The sequence below is a fragment of the Alligator mississippiensis genome, chromosome 12, assembly GCF_030867095.1.
Source record: "Alligator mississippiensis isolate rAllMis1 chromosome 12, rAllMis1, whole genome shotgun sequence".
Lineage (NCBI taxonomy): Eukaryota > Metazoa > Chordata > Crocodylia > Alligatoridae > Alligator > Alligator mississippiensis.
The window spans coordinates 22,495,669-22,512,710 of record NC_081835.1 but is presented as its reverse complement, the minus strand read 5'-3'; the positions used below and the strand labels follow the sequence as shown (position 1 = coordinate 22,512,710).

At 42.7% G+C, this 17,042-nt stretch overlaps 1 protein-coding gene across 5 annotated transcripts in view; it reads right to left on the bottom strand.

Annotated features, from left to right (window-relative positions):
• The window catches only part of ERC2 (ELKS/RAB6-interacting/CAST family member 2), a 1,022,300-nt gene that overhangs the window by 448,447 nt on the left and 556,811 nt on the right, over positions 1 to 17,042 (bottom strand). For all 5 annotated transcript variants that reach the window (XR_009455862.1, XM_059715377.1, XM_059715380.1 and 2 more), the window contains exon 12: positions 10,059 to 10,194. Coding sequence is in view for 4 of the 5 variants with exons in the window: in XM_059715377.1 (XP_059571360.1) it covers positions 10,059 to 10,194 (136 nt within the window). In the remaining variant the exon portion in view is untranslated. The remainder of the gene's footprint in view (positions 1 to 10,058; positions 10,195 to 17,042) is intronic.

The following is a 17,042-nucleotide window of genomic DNA, read 5'->3' as shown; positions in this document are numbered from 1 at the left end:
AGATGTTCATTTATGCATAGGATTTCTTCTTAACTTGTTTGAAATTTCAGCATAGTATAATGATGCCTGCCTGTAAAATAACGTTTCAAACAGTTTCTTTGGTCACTGAATAAGTTACTTTGCTCTGTTTATTTTCATTTGTAAGCCTTTATCTTATTCTATAGTTTTCCCTTTTTATGTATATTTTAATACTTCAATCTATGTGATAATATCCTTGAAAATAAAATAATTCCAGAGAATAGTATAATAAATTTATGTCAGGAATTCCACATGGGTTCTGTTCATATTTTAAAACACTTAAACCTAAGATATTGCAGCATGTTGGCCTTGTGCAGACAGTCACTGCTTTCCCAGTAGAAACCATAAGTGTACTCCTGTCCAAGTTTTTTTTTTCCCCCAGAGTAAAAATGGCTACTTTTGGAGAGTGAATGTCTGTACATGCTCTGGCTTCCCACAGAAAAGAACATAGCTCCCCAGCACCTCCCCCCCACACCCCATCTGCTCTTTCTCCACCCCTCTCCTCATGGAGACAGTGGACTCTGGACTCTGCTGCTTGAGCAGGGAGAGAATGAACCCCCTTCACAATCCCCACGTCGTGCTGCAGGGAAACACAGACTGGCCATGGGCCAACTGGGGCACCCAATCAGGGCTTCACTGTACACTGCTGACATCTGTTGCCAGGCAGACTAAGGGAGCACTGAGATGTACATACAGGTGTCCACCCAGCTGCACAGTGTCAGCACTGTAAACTTTCCACTTGTCAGGGACTCAGCATTAGAATGTCTGCACAAGCAGCTCTGGGAAAATTTCTCTACCAGGAGGACAAACCTGGGAAAATTCTCCCAGATTATTTAAATATGTGTACAAGGCTTTGAAAGCTCTCAGGATCAAACTTAAGTGAATGAGGACTACAAACTAGCAGGAATCAGATTTCCATAAAGCTTGAATCATTTTGTTGGCCTCCATATGACTGTAGAATGATTTATTTTACACTCAGTGCAGTGGAGAAACTCAAATTCCAAAGTACAATATTCCAGATTAACCTGGAGCATACATCTTTGCACTCTTAAAGAAAAGTACACATTTTGCTACAGTGAAAAATCTCTCTTAAGCATATGAGCTTCTGCCCTACAGTTTTCTGCCCAACCTGCTTGTCGAAGAATAAGAAAAACCCTATACATTTAAAACTAAAGAGCAAAACCTACTGCTAGAGATAAGAAGAAAGAAATGACAAAAACTGAGCATATCTGAACAGACGTTTGTTTTGGGGCTGGCACTTATCCCTCTCTTGGGACATGTGAATGTGCTACAATTTAGAAAAACACACTTACTGGCCACATCTACACAAGATGCTGATTGCACAGTAGCTTGTTACTACTGTGCAGTAGCTCATTACTACTGCGCAGTAGCATCACATAGCACAAAGCCTGACAAAACACTACTGCACACTAGTAACAAGCTACTGCACAGTAGTAAACATCACCAGAAAGCTGTTCGGGGACACTACTGTGCAGCAACACCGGTTACTGTGCAGTCATTTGGTACTTGTGCATGCAAGTACTAAATGACTGTGCAGTCAGCATCTTGTGTAGAAGCGGCCATTCTACTGCATAATACAAATATGATTGTGCATGTTTTAGTTCAAATTTATAATGGGAATTTCACATTTATGAGAAATATGATCTCAAAAAAAGAATAAAAGTTTCCTTTGGAAGTTATTTCAATAAGAACCATTGGTGGAACCAGTGGTGTACAGTTACATACACATTTCCATTGTTTTATCTTATAGTAGAAGCATATGAGGATCATCTTTTGTAATTATCATAGTCACCATAAAGTTTGTGAAGTCCGTGGGTATTTTAGAGTTTTCCATAACTATTTATTTTCAGAAGTTTGCTTTCTAGACACATCACTGAGGCTGGAGATTGTTGGTGGCTTGTGCTTCAAAGGAGGTGCGCATCCTTCATACTGCAGTAGGGTAATGGCTGTGAGCAGTTCCTTCGATAACATGCTATTTTAGTTATTAGATAACTGGTTTTACGAAGACTTGATGTTATGACTTTATTTCTGCCTTATGTTGTTTTACTTTAAATGGTTTTGTAAGCACATATGATCAGAGGAATATTTTATTGTCTATTTTTAGCCAGTTTTCTTAAACTCTTTCCCTCCCCTTTTCATTTCTTTCTCCTCCTTTGAGGCGACAGAGAGGCTATAAAAGCAACTGTTTATCCATTGAATAATAGTCTTATTTACCTGAAATGTAAGTTTACTTGAAATGTCAGTAATAAATGGTAACTGGGAGTACACTGAGTAAAGAATATTTTTCCTAGTTCTCAGTACACAAATCTCAGTAGCATGCATTAATCTGATTGCCAATAGGTAACACTATTAAAACATATCAAACATAATTTTGATGATGAAAAATATAACTACATAAAAAGGGAAATAGATTTTTGCATCCATGACTGGCTGCTGCTTTGCAAACTGAATTCTGTTCTTAATGAAAAAATTGAAAACGTAATTTTTATTAGCAAGCAAATCATTCTGCTGAAATTAACAAGTCAGAACATATGCTGGCAAATTATTTTGACATCCAAATGGTATAGAATGAAAGCCAGCTCTGTAATAAAGGAGATGGAAGACAATTACAGGAAGATAAATAGTTGAGATTTTTGGAACTTGACAGATTAGACATCTCACCAGAACACATGAATTTGAGAAGGTCTGTGGAAACTTGCAGACAATATTGAAACAAATATTTCTGAGAGCTTCGGGGGGGGGGCAGGAATGCTCAAATCAAATAGGCTATAAGAGTACTGCAAGTGGAAAAAAAACAGATACAATCCCTTGTGATATCTCTACCTGTTTTGATAATGATTTTTGTCTTAATTATAAAAGATATTCAACTTCATGTATGAGGACAACACTTGTTCTCCTCTGCAAGCTTAGTGACACAATTAGAAAAGCTGTGTAGTAATAGCCAGGTGTTGATCCTATATCTGTCATAAATCATAAGCATATAATAAAACTCTAAATTAATGATACTGTAATAAACCAGGAATTGCAATGGCTTTTTCCCCCAAGACTGAAAGAGGAGGTACTCGCTTACAGTAGCAGCTGCAGTCCTTCACACAGATGGATCAATAGATTCAATCTCACTTTCCTAGGGCTCTATGCATTCTTGGAAATGAGATCATACCTCTCTGAAAAGTAATAGCCATTGCTGCTATGCACATTGCCCCAGACTCTCAGGAAGACAGACAAGAACAGTGGTTTAATTAGGCCACAACTTCAACTCAGTCTGGGTACTATCCAACAATAGCTTGTTCAGCACAGGTCATCAATCCTTTCTTAATTGTTTACACCTGGGTGAGGGGTTATCATCAGCCCTCATTCCTTCACAACATGTCTTTAGCCCATTGCTGAGACCATACTGCTCTTCACTTATATAAGGGCTAAGAGGATGCTCTAGCAGATTTCAGGATCCTGATCTTTGTTCTTTAGAAACTATCTTCCCCTAAATCCACTTCCACTCACAGTTTATCAGGAAACAGAAGCCTTTGTGAAAGGAGCACCTGCACTGGAAATCTGCCATCTACAAAATTTCAACAGCTTAACTCTTACTTCCTAAACTATCATAACCTGCTGTGGGAGAAAAGAAAAAATCCACTGTGCATAATGAAGCTGGAGGTAACTTGAAAATTCTTCCCCAGTCTCAGAAAGGCCACAAGAACAATGCCAGGGCAAATAAAAAACCCTGGATCTTTGCTAGCCCAAGAATAGGAGAAAGGAAGCTGTAAAGTGAGCATGAGAAAGTGGTTCAGGCTGAAAGTACTAGATTTATATTATCTTCATCACATGCACAGGGACCAGTGGCTTACCTGAGCCCCACCTACCTGCCCACCAGTTCAAGTAATGCCTTTACTTCTCCCTGGCCATGTCTACATGAGACGCTGGCAGTAACAGGTGTTACTGTGCACTAGTGTCAAAATTCCAGCACGTTGGAGCAGATTCAATTAATTGAGTCTACTGGAGCATCAAATGAACAAGCGTTGAACAAACTTTAGTTCAAGTGCCCCTGCTGCCATTATTAAGTGTGGGAATGCTGATACAGAAGATGTGGTGGTGATTTAATTAGAGCAGCTCTTGGGTCTACTTTAATTAAAGCACCGATCCTCCCATCCCTGGAGCACATGTAAAAGTGCTTAAAGACTGAAGCACCACATCGTTTTTTAAGATAAAAGCTTTTTTGCTTATATTTTCTACAGATACATTATCTTTGCGAGGCAGATGAAATGCCAGAAAAGTGACAGCATACCAGATACACGATTCTCAAAATCATATAGCTTCTTGACAATGCAGTCAAGGGTCAGTCATCCTTCCCTGACGTTTGCTGTAATATATGTCTACCTGGATTTGCACAGGTCTGCCCTGGATTTGTGGAAGAAAAACTCTGAAAACCGCATATTTCCCAAGACATTAATCTGAAGTCTGACCCCCTCATGTTTCTGATTTTACCACAATCCAAATAAGCCCCCAAAGACTGAATTGAGACTGAAGCATCAGTCTCAATTACAGCCTGTGGGAGCTTGGCGTGAACTTAGAGCCTGTGGGAGCTTTTCCTGCAGGAGCTTGGAGTGAACTTCATAAACACACAATCGTGGGCATCCAAAGCACATCCCAAAGAGAGGTTCTAAAATCTTCTGAGGCATGGTCACTAAGAATTAGAGCTTCTCCCAAAGGAAGATACTAAATGATCTTAATCAGTTTTGAAGGAGTCTCACCTTTAAGTGAAGGGAGTTCATATGTACAAGATATCAAGAGCTCTCAAAGTTTCAGGGAGAAACTTACATTCATGTAATGTCAGGTTTCACAGAAGCTAACTGACTTTAGAGTTTCTTGAAGCCCATCAGATAACAAGCAGATGCAGACTTAGCAAATCAGCCCCTACTCCAGCTGTGCAAAGCTGCTGGTAACCAAGTTAACTAGTTTCCTGGAATCCTCCCACAAGAATCCCCAAGTGAGCATTAGACACCTACAGTACTTCCCCTACCACCTCCCTCCTAACACCCTTTCACCCTAAACAAAGGGGACCTGGCTGCAAGAAAGTGGATCTGTCCAGTGCCCAACTGTACGTGGGCCACACCTTGCAACTCATTTTATCAATTTTCAGGATTTTTTGTCTGATAAAGATTTTAGGTTATATTCAACTTTAAAGTTCTATTAATGTAAGTTTAATACATGACTACTAGATATGATGAGTATCATAGACATAGTGTAATACAGTAGATGGTTCTAAATTTATGATTAAAAGGCAAGGAAAGAAACAACTTATGGGACTCTGTAACACTATGAAACATTGATTAACTGCTTATTGAAAAATTGATTAATCATTTATTTACCTTTTGTAAAATATTGATAAATATCTTTTTTTAGTAGAAAGTGGGAGCAAGCTTTCAGTTATCCGGTTATGCAGACTTAAATAGATGCTACACATTTTCAGATTCCATCTACTGATATTGTAACAGGGAACCCTAGCCCTGTTACTAAGAGACAGGGTGGTCCCTTTAAATCTAGAACCTTCCAGTCACAGCGGGCTGGTCAAGTAGGGGTTAAGTCTCAAGCCCTGCCAGCTGATCAGGTGACAGGAAGAGGAAGGCCAGGATCTTACAAATGGTGAGTGGAGAAGGCCAGAGGGACAGCAGAGAGGGGGACTCCCAATGACTGTGGTGCTGCAGCTGCAGTCTCTGCTGGAAGAATATGCTACTTTATGAGCCAGAAACATGACCATCTAAAGTAAGCAGGCATGTTGCCTATCTTATTTCTTTATTATCCTTTTTCCATGCTATGGCCATAGAAGCCTGTTTTGCATTGGATGTTCATACCCGGAGGATCAGGATGAGGCTATTTAGGGAGGAGGAGGCCTCATTCAGGGACCCACTTCAGTGTGGGGACCACAGCACCAGAGAGGGCGCAGTATTCGGGGGTGAGTAGACCCCAGCACCAGAGAGGGTGCAGTATTCGGGGGTGAGCGGACCCCAGCGCCAGAAAGGGTGCAGCATTCAGGGATGAGTGAACCCCAGTGCCAGAGGGGGCGCAGTACTTGGGGGTGAACAGACCTCAGTGCCATAGAGGGCGCTGGAACCCTAGTGCATCTTTGAGAGCTAGAGCCTTGGAGTCAAGCCCTGATTAGTGGGGTTTTGGCTGACAGGTCTAGCTAGAGAGAGAAGGGGTAAGCCCACAGCGGCCAAGACCTCAACACAGAGAGGAATTTATAAATACCATCTGCAAGGCTTGGGCTGCAGTGTAGGGGAGGAACGGAACCGCAGGTAGTGCTCCCTGGCATCAGGGCAAGAAATGGGCTGCCTCACGCTTAATTAACAACTATTAATTAATTAACATCAAGGCATGGCAGGAGAGAAGGCGGGCGGTTTGCCCAGTACAGGCAGGCAGGCCAAAAGCAAAATCGGTCCTGGGAAGCACCGCCTGTTACAGATATAAAGTATTATCATGCCTTCTCATTGGTCATGAAGATTTAGATAGCTGCAATGGATTGATTGCTTATTGCAAGAGAAAATGAATGGGTGCAAATTCTCATATTATAATCTAACATACCTGGAATAAGTTGTTTTTGGTTTTTTTTGAATAGGCAGAAAACAAAAGCAGAACATAGTTTAATACTAGTGGGCTCACTAATGCAGTCAGAAGTTTAGAAGTCTACAGAAAGCAACTGGGTTCCACCACCATAGTCAGATCCTATGTATGCAGCTCCACAGAAGTGTTTTATGCCAAATAAAGTTCTTTGATATGACCAGGTGCTAAAGGTTGAACTCAACATCACCATCAGTCAAAGGCCACAAAACTTCATCATAATCACAACTGACCTGGTGCCAGTATTCAGGGTCTAGTCATTTTTTTTCTTTAAATAAAAGTAACCATTTTCATTTCAGAGTTCAAAGAATCCTTTTGCATGATGCCTCTGAGTTTTTTATTCTTCACTTACCTACCTTTGAATGCTTGCCCTTTAACCCAGCCACTTTGATGGCTCTGGAGTTGTTGTTTTTTTTCAAACTGCTTTCATGCAGGAAGTGTCCTTTGACATCCAAAGTAATTAATTAGTTTCATTTTTACCACCTGACTACAGATATCAGATACTAGATCATAACAATATGCTCTTGCTTAACAACATTACAACTAACTTGCAGGTGCGGTTACAACTAAATCTCAGTAGTGGGTACTTGAGGGTATAAACATTATTCCAATACCAAAATAAATTCATATCAGCAGCAGTTTTGTCCAACTGGTTAGACAAGGAGATATTTCACCCAATTGTAGAAATATTAGGGTGCTTTTTCCCCAAATGAATTAATTTGTAGTTCACTTTCTATGCAGATAATCCCCTGACCACCCAAAGGGAACTGGAAAGAACCAAATAGTTTCACTATCTTATCTGCTCTAATTTTATGAATTCAGTACAAAAGAATGAAAGCAGCTTCATAGTAGGTAGCAGCAACCTGGTCAATGTGAACTAGGAAGTATTCACCTGGTGGAGTGAATTAGAAGGAATGGATTTCCAACTTTCTTCCTTTCAGGTAAGTCAGCAAAATAGGCAGCTCAGACTTTCTGGAGTTTCACAGGAGGTTTACCAGGGGAAGCTGAATCAAACTAACCTTCTGTGTCCATACCATGTTGCCTCTTTGACCAGGACCACCACTATTGAACTTTCCCTCCTGCCCCAACTTATGCCCACTACTTATCTTCTACAAAGCCTTTGGCCACAGAGCTGCTAAGCCAACTGCTGCAACACAGTCACAACTCCTCACATGCCACACCATTCAGAGAAATAAGCATGGCTGATTTGGTGGCAAACTCAAAGAGGCACTTTTCATTTGCCTGAATACTTCTCTGTCAAATTTACCACTTCAAATGCAATGAATTATGCTGCCTAGTTGCCAGAATAAGAGCCAGCCTTATTTACCAAAAGCAATAGTACATCATATCTAGCCCAAGCACAACTGACAACAACCAGGAACAGAGAAAAAGAAGTCAGAGCACAGAATGAGAACAGAGGTTACCCGTCATCCATGTGATGAGTACAAGTGAAATCATTCAAAACAGCCACTGGAATTCAGAGAATCAGAGAAACAAGATACGACAGCAGGATTGACTGTGGTTGTCCTACTCATGGGTTAAATTGTGAGTTAGTAAGGAGCTGTCTCATTTTACAGGAAACAATCCACTGTTCTCTGTCCCAAACACTGGAAGAGAGAGGTTGTGGGCCTACCTCTACACTCTGTGGGGTTTGGTAAAATGCAAAGGCCTTTGCAACCAACTCAATTTACTGGACAGGTATAAGCAGGGCCAGGTCCCTGAGTAAGAAAGGGAGTGTATCACTCTCTAAAAGCAAGGACTGCAGCTGCTGAAAAGGGCAAGGAAGCCCCTTGCAACCAGGACCTCACAGGAGCGTATTTTGGCTATTCAGAGGTGCTCTGCAATGTTGCTGCTCAAGTTTATAAGTAGAGGTTTAGTATCACTGTCTTTATATTAGGCTACATATTAAAAAATTCCTGAGTATTTCCTTTATGGTGTTCACAACCTACAACTTCCACTGAAGTCACAAGTTAATCTACTGGTTAATAAAGAAACTAATGGTCAGCCTACCTGGGGTAATGTGACTTTTCCATGATCTCCCCAGAAAGCAAGCCAACGAAAGATAGTCTTCTACAGTTTTGTCTAAACTTTTCATTTCTCTTTGGTTTGTATATAACTAAGACCTCCATGTTAGAGAAAGACAAAGCAACTTACATTTAGAAAATTGTTGTCTAGTTTCTCTGAATATCTATATCAAAGTTATTCCTTATTTACCTATTATATGCCATGAATGCTTTTGCTTTATATATTGTTGTTACAGGAAAAAACCTCCCAAGTTTATAAACAAATGCAAAATAAAAATATTCCACCTTTTAAATCCTTAATAACAATGGACGTGTTTACACATGCCCCTATGGCGCCATTATTACTGTGCCATCATTTAGTACTTTCTTTTGGAAATACTAAATAATGGTTCAGTAACAGCCTGTAGGGCCCCATGCTAGCGGCACACAGTTATTTTTAGCCGCTATGTCATCATAGCAATGCACTATAGCAAGGGAGCAACAGCATCACATTTGTGCCTATCACATGACGTCACTGTAGTGCATTGCTATGGCGACATAGCATCTCATGTAGACATGCCCAATAACTATCATGTATACAGCCCTTTTTTAGGTGATTTTGTTTTAATATTAAAAAACTAATACATTATAGATGATAATTTATTTCTGCCTCAGATTAATCTAATAATAATCTTATTGTTTAAAGATGCATATTTTATCAAAAGAATAAACAGAAATTGAATTATTCTTTATTAACACTTCCATACTTAGTCCTTCATAGGCAAATACTTGAGTGCATGCGAGTGATAGAGAAGGGCTACAACACAGGCACAATTTATTTCTTAAAAATTCAGCCAGGCTACCACTTTGCTGTTAATTGATGGACATTGTAATTATACATAATACAATGAAATAAACGAAACATGAATGTTTCAATTGACCAAATACTCTGGAAAAGTTTTGAAATGACCTTTTTATTGGTCCTTCCATTTCAATACAAGAGCTTCTCAATTATCTTGTAGTTGAATCTGATATATTTAACAACTATTTAGCCAAAACTGGGCCACAAAGCAATGCTAAATTCTCCATCTTGCACACACAAATAGAATACAGAAGTTTATAGTCTATTATTTTGACATAAGTCAGAAAATAAAGCCAGAACAGACTTTTCCCTTTAAACCAAAGTAGACTGAAATCCCACTGTGGAATATATTCCACTCAACCTTCCTCTAAATTATTTATCCATTAGTTGGATATAATCAAAGCTATGGGTTCATCTTCTGGTAGGAGAAAAAAGGGGTCAAAATTCTTTGTAGAATCAAACCGTTCATGCATTTTGAAAACTATAGACAAAAAAATATACTCCCTGATCATTTTAAATTTATAATCAATAAATCAACTCACCTGCAAGTGCTGAGAGTTGTCTGTCATATTATCCTCTCGCCTACGGACTTCTTCCAGTAACTGTGCATTCTTCTTCTTTTCCAGTTGTTGATTGTGCTTCAGGTTGGCCACTTTCTTGTTTTGATCCTTCATATGTCTAAGAATCGTATGCATATCTCTGTTAATTCTAATGGCTACAATATCTGGCGACAAAGTCAACTTGTGAATATGATATAGATAAATGATATATTACCAGATACAAATATCTCATATCAGATTTAAAAAGTGACACTTAATCATATTCTTAAAATCACATATCAAAATGGTTTAGGTGAAATGAAATGTAAAATAAAACAAATGTTCCAGGCCATTGATTGGTTTCATCATTGATATGTGCTCACAATATATTCCAAACACACTTCAAGATGGAAAAATACAGTCTTGTGGTAAGGCTAGCTCTCAACATAGTAATAATATATTTTTAAATATGTGTTATGGATTTATGCTTACTCTGAGACTGACTGCTTCATAAAGTGTGTTCTGATCGCCAATAAACTATTTATACATTCTTTATACTGGCATTGATTTCATGGGTTAGGTCTGTCATAACATTAATGGTCAAGACACAGGGAAATAACAGGTAAAGGGTTCTGAATGTTCTGGTTCTGCTTGCTGTTTGCTTAACTGTGCTGTGTGTTCTTTTTCTTTTTTTTCTTTTTTTTAAGTTCATGCAATGCTTTTATTATTTAAAACACAGGGGCTTCTTGAAGTATAAATATGCTATTGCCAATTAAAGGATGCCTGTAAAATATCTTCCCAGTGAAAAATATCTTTCTTTCCTTTTCTCTTACTTTGATTTCTACAAAAGAATTAAGTAAACACAATAATTCCCAGATACTTTTAATGAAATTGGAATGATTTTAACATAATTACACTTTTTACTTGTATACTGTGTTCAGCTTACACTAATTGTTTCAAAACTTCCTCATCCTTTACTACAAATGCTATTTACAATATTCCCAGGTCTTCTGTTTCTTGCATGTTGAACATACACTTCGATGCAGTGGAGCAAAATTTTCTTGTCACATACCTAACATAGTCAACCACTGTCATTTCAAACTCTAAAAACTGTTTTCTACTTTCTACCTACTTGGATTCTTAGATATTATTTTCTTTGACTTTCTTTTGATTCTAAGGAATTTGCTCCCTTTTATCTATATAATAATAAAGTCATGTGCAAATTCCTAATGAGATCTACACACTAATCCTTTTTTGGCAGATGAACAGGATATTTTCCAGTGCCCATAAGGATCACTGGAAAATTCCCAGTTGCTTTTGCAGAAGGCTTAATCATAATAATAACAATAATAACAATAACAACAAAAATAATACTAAAATATAAAGTTATACACTATATTTGCTATATAAACAAAAAAACTCAAATATGTATGCTGTGGCAATTTGGTCATCTAAACTACATTTGCCATTAAAACTACTCCTTTCTTCCCATTATGGGCGCATCCAGACGAGAGCACACATGCTTCTTGCAGTGCCTCAAACCCCTTTGAGATGCTGAAAGAGGCACATCTGGGAACAAAAAAAGTTCCCCATGCTGCAAATTTGCAGTGTGGGGGCAAAATTAGGCCCCTGGATATGCAGGGGTCAAAAAAAATGCACTGCAAAACAGCGGGGCAAGGCACAGTCCCAGACCATGCCCTAAGGCAACTGGAGGCTTGGGTCCTCCACAGAGACACTGGTAGCCAGCCAGAGCATCTCAATGGCTGGCCCCTGCTCCAGTGCTGAAGCACGCTGCCTGCCTGTGCAGGCCAAGCAGCAGTGCAGGCTGCAGCGACTGTAACCTGGGTTCTGTGCCAGGTAAGTAGGGAGTGGAGGGGGCTGGAAAAGGGAGGAGGGGACCATGTGGGGATCCCTGCTCAGCCCCAGCCCATGTTCACTCCCCCACCCATCCTCATCCCCTGCTCACTCTCTCAGCCCCCTGATCACTGTTCCACCTGCTCCCAGCTCCCCGCTGGCTGCCCTGCCTCGCCCCAGCCTCCTGCCACTCAAAAAAAAAAAAAATGGTACAGGTGCAGTGCAGCTCCCCACACTGTCTGGGAGCTGGGGCCACTCGGGTTGAGTGGCACCAGGCTCTGGGTGATAGCTGGAGCCACCCCAGCTTCCAGACACTGTGTAGCGCTCTGCTAAGCCACGCTGCACTTGCGCGATGGTGCAGTGGAAGTGCAGGTGCCAGGCGACTGGGGCCGGTCCCCACTGCCCCACCCACCCCGCGCAGCATGAGAGGGCTCTGCCATGACTCCCCAGTTGCCCCAACAGCTGCTGTTACAGCCGGTGAGTGCAGTGCTTTTTTTTCTTCTTCTTGTTTTTTGAGTGCCGGGAGGCTGGGGCCGGGTAGGGTAGTGATGGCTGGGGGAAGGGGGCTAGAGACAAGCCCCTGGAGAAGGGGGATGGAGATGAGCCCCTGGAAATATTCCCCTGCTCATGTCCAGCCCCGTGCTTAGTCTCCTGCTCATCTCCACCCTCAGGAGGCTAGAGATGAGCAGGAGCTCAACAGGGGGCTGAAGAGAGCAGGAGAATGAGCAGGAGGCTGGAGATGAGCAGGGGAATGGCTCTAGCTCATCTCCAGCCTCCTGGTTGTTCCCCTGCTCCTCTCCAGCCTCCTGCTCATTCCCCTACTTGTCTCCAACCTCCAGAGGCTGGAGATGAGCAGGAGAATGAGCAGGTGGATGGAGATGGGGGTGGGGGGGCAGGACGGGGGCTCTAGGGGAAGTGCTGTAGCCCCTGGTGGCGGGGGGAGGGGGGCTGGGACTCTACAGAGGGGCAGTCCATGTCCAGGAGACCCACCTGGGAGTGTAGAAGGGCTATTAGGAAGGCCAAGGCAGAGATGGCGCTCAGGCTAGCATCCAGGATTCAGGACAACAAAAAGTCCTTTTTTCAAGTACATTGGGAGCAAGAAGAGGGCACCAAACAATGTAGGGCCCCTGCAAGACACAAATGGTAATCTGGTGGCCACGCCAGACAAGAAAGCTGATATTTTTAACAGTTTCTTTGCATCTGTTTTCCTGAACAGGGACTGGGATATCCCACCTACCAGAGGTAGGGACAATCTTGGGGATAGCTCTATCAAGCCTTTAGTCAGTGCAGATGTAGTTAGGGATCTTCTGGAAGGGCTAGACATTTTTAAATCTGCAGGTCCAGATGCCCTCCACCCAAGGGTGTTGAGGGAGCTGGCTCGGGTCATCACAGAGCCTTTGGCCCAGCTGTATGAGCATTTGTGGTCATCTGGCCAGGTGCCGGGGGACTGGAAACTGGCTAATGTGGTCCCTATTTTTAAGAAGGGGAGGAAGGAGGACCCAAGTAATTATAGGCCAGTAAACCTCACATAGGTGCTCAGGAAGCTCTTGGAGAGGATCATCAAGGAGCATATCTGTGGGGGGTCTGCAGGGGAGATCATGCTCAGGGGCAATCAGCATGGCTTCACCAAAGGCAGGTCCTGCCAGACCAACCTGATTGCCTTTTACGACCAAGTAACTAAATCCTTGGATGATGGTGTCGCTGTGGACAAAGTCTTTCTAGACTTTAAGAAGGCCTTTGACACTGTCTCTCCCCCATCCTCATCAATAAATTAAGTGACTGTGGCATTGATGCCTGCACAGTCGGATGGGTAAAAAATTGGCTGATGGGGCACACCCAGAGAGTAGTGGTGGACGGGTTGTACTCAACCTGGCGAGATGTGAGCAGTGGGGTACCCCAGGGCTCGGTCCTCGGGCCTGCACTATTTAACGTCTTCATCAGCGACGTCGACAAGGGGGTGGAAAACACGCTGTCCAAGTTTGCTGAAGACACTAAGATGTGGGGTGAGGTGGACACAGTTGAAGGGGGAGAGAGGCTGCAACTAGATTTAGACAGACTACAAAAGTGGGCAGACGAGAATAGGATGGGGTTCAACGTAGACAAATGCAAGGTGCTGCACCTTGGGAGAAGGAATCCACAGCATACATACAGGCTGGGGAGTTCCCCTCTTGAAAGCACAGAGGCAGAAAGAGATCTTGGAGTCATTATTGACTCCAAGATGAACATGAGCCGCCAATGCCAGACTGCAGCCAGCAAGGCCAGCCATACCTTGTCATGCACCCAAAGGTGCATCTCAAGTCGGTCCAGAGAGGTGATACTCCCCCTCTATGTGACTTTGGTTAGGCCGCAGTTAGAGTACTGAGGCCAGTATGGGGCGCCACACTTCAAAAGGGATGTGGCCAGCCTGGAGAGGGTTCAGAGGAGGGCCACCCGCTTGGTGAGAGGGCAGCAGGACAGGCCCTACGAGGAGAGACTGAAGGACCTGAACCTGTTCAGCCTCAGCAAGAGGAGGCTGAGGGGGGACCTGGTGGCTGCCTACAAGCTCATCAGGGGGGGATCAACAGCAAACAGGCAGAGCTCTTTTCTCCCCAGCACCCCCTGGGTTGACGAGGAACAATGGTCATAAGCTGATGGAGAATAGGTTTAGGCTGGAGATCAGAAGGCAATATTTTACAGTTAGGGTGGCCAAAATCTGGAACCAACTTCCCAGGGAAGTGGTCCTCGCCCCTACCTTGGGGATATTCAAGAGGAGGTTGGACGATCACCTGTCTGGGGTCTTGTGAACCCAGCACTCATTCCTGCCTGTGGCAGGGGGTCAGGCTAGATGATCTGTTCAGGTCTCTCCTGACCCTAGCTATTATGATACTATGATACCCCTTCTAAGCAGCCACCCCACACAGTCTCCCCACAACCACAGTCCCCTACCTACCCACACACTGACTCCCATTCCACCACATCCCTCCACACCCACCCACAAACCCACCCACGTCCCCCCACTCCCCTCTCTCCTGCAAACCCAACATCACCCTGTCTCTCACACACACACACACACACACACACACACACACACACACACACACACACACACACACCATGTGATAAGGAAACCAAAAACAAACATCAAAACATCTAGATATTTAGGATTTATTTTATTATGATGATGGAGGCACTTGTAAGCTCCAAGAGATAACTAGGTCTAACAGCCACAAACTTCTAAAAGGCCAATTCAGACTTGATATAAGGGAAAAAACTTCTTTACAGTCTGAGTGTCCAAGGTCTGGAACAAACTCCCCCCAGAGGTGGTACAAGCACCTTCTCTGGACTCATTCAAAAGGCATTTGGATGTTTATCTTGCTGGGATCATTTGATCCCTGCAGACTTCCTGCCTCTGGCAGAGGGACTGGACTTGATCTCATAAGGTCCCTTCTAGCCCCTAATGTCTATGAAACTCCTTCAAAATTGTCAATATATCAATAAAGTATTGCCCAACTGATTTGATCTCTTTCTCTCAAAAAAATGTGTATATGTGTGTGTGTGTGTATGTGTGTGTGTGTATAGTGGTGTTTTGTTTTACTTGTGAAAGAACATGGATTTGGGGGTATTTTAAAGAGTGACTTAGGATTGTTTTGTTTAACAGGGATTTTGCAGTTTTTAAATAGGGACCACCAGAATTCCTGCTAGTGAGCCAAGTGGCAGGACCCAGGCAAAGAAGCCTATTCAGAGCTGGCACCACACTGAGAACATCTTCTGGGTGATAGATGCCCAGATGACTGGGCTGTGGCACAAATGGCAGCAGTGCTGCACAAAGGCCAACTGTGTGACCACAGCCCACTGACAGATGGCCCAGAGGTGCAGATGCCTCTAATGGCCAACCAGTCCCCATCCAGGTCTGGCAGGCATGCAGCCTTGGGTTCACATGCTGTTGCAGGTGACAGCCAGGCTGCAGCCTCCACTCCCAGACTGCTGCAGTGGGTAGAGGGTGCAGGGAACTCTCAGGGCTGCTTCAACAGTCCAGCTGGCACAAGGGGTGGTGTCTCCAGGTACCAAGTGGCCGGGTCCCAGAAGCTCCTGTCTATTTGTAACACTTATACTGTGGGCCCTAAGGCCCACCTGGCTAACTAGGAACCCCATGTGGGACCAATGACCCCAGAAGCTCCTGAGAGCAAGCAGCTTCAGGAGCTTGCCAGGGCAGCTTTTTATACTACTGGGGCCAGTACAGGTGCTGGCCCCAGCCTCTAGTTACCCCTGGCTGGGAGAAGTCAGGCAGGGTTATTTTGCCCCAAGTGGCACAATATGCCCCATGCCAAAGTGTATGTCTGGACAAGTGCACTGAGGCAAAAAGCCCCGGCTCAAATTTGTACCGCTTCTTTCTGCCATAATATTGTCTGCTTAGAGGCACTGAGAGAGAATTCTGTGTGTTAAAGGTACTACAGCATTCAATGGATTTTCCCACAATCTGAATCCAACTCCACAGTTTGCAGGATACATTTTCAACAGGACTTTTGTAGAAAGGTGATCTGACGCCTCCATTTTCATCTAGTCAAAACAAAAAAGTCTGCTTCTCAGTTGGCCTCTGCACCTTGCATTCACATACCATTGCATTTTGGGAGCATTTTATATTTTACTTTGCACTGTTAGAAATGACTGCTCTAGGTGCAGAGAAACAGAGCACCAGGTCCAAAGTTACTTTTTGGTGGAGGACCTTTATATGTGCTGAGAACATATAGCAACAAGCAGAATTACTGTCAAAACTCTATTAAGGAAATACTGCAACACACAAGAATCTATCAATGACTAAAAGCAGCCAACAAAACTAACTTCTTCTGTTTTTCACTTGTTGACTTTTTCCTTGCAATACCAGGGAAGATGTTTTGCTAAATCTTTTGCAATACAATGTGTCCTTTTGTGCAATGTCTCCTTTTACACAGTATAAGGGTTTATAGATGGCTTATATCACCTTATAGTATATTAGAAGTTGATTAGTAAGATACTTTACACATTTTTGGTCATTACTTAGGATTTCTACCTCCTAATATAATGGTGCATAATAACATGAAGTGATTTTTCCTTGCTTAATGGGTTTGGTTAAAGTACAGATTTGACAGTATATTTATTTCCTTTCTTGGATCCCAA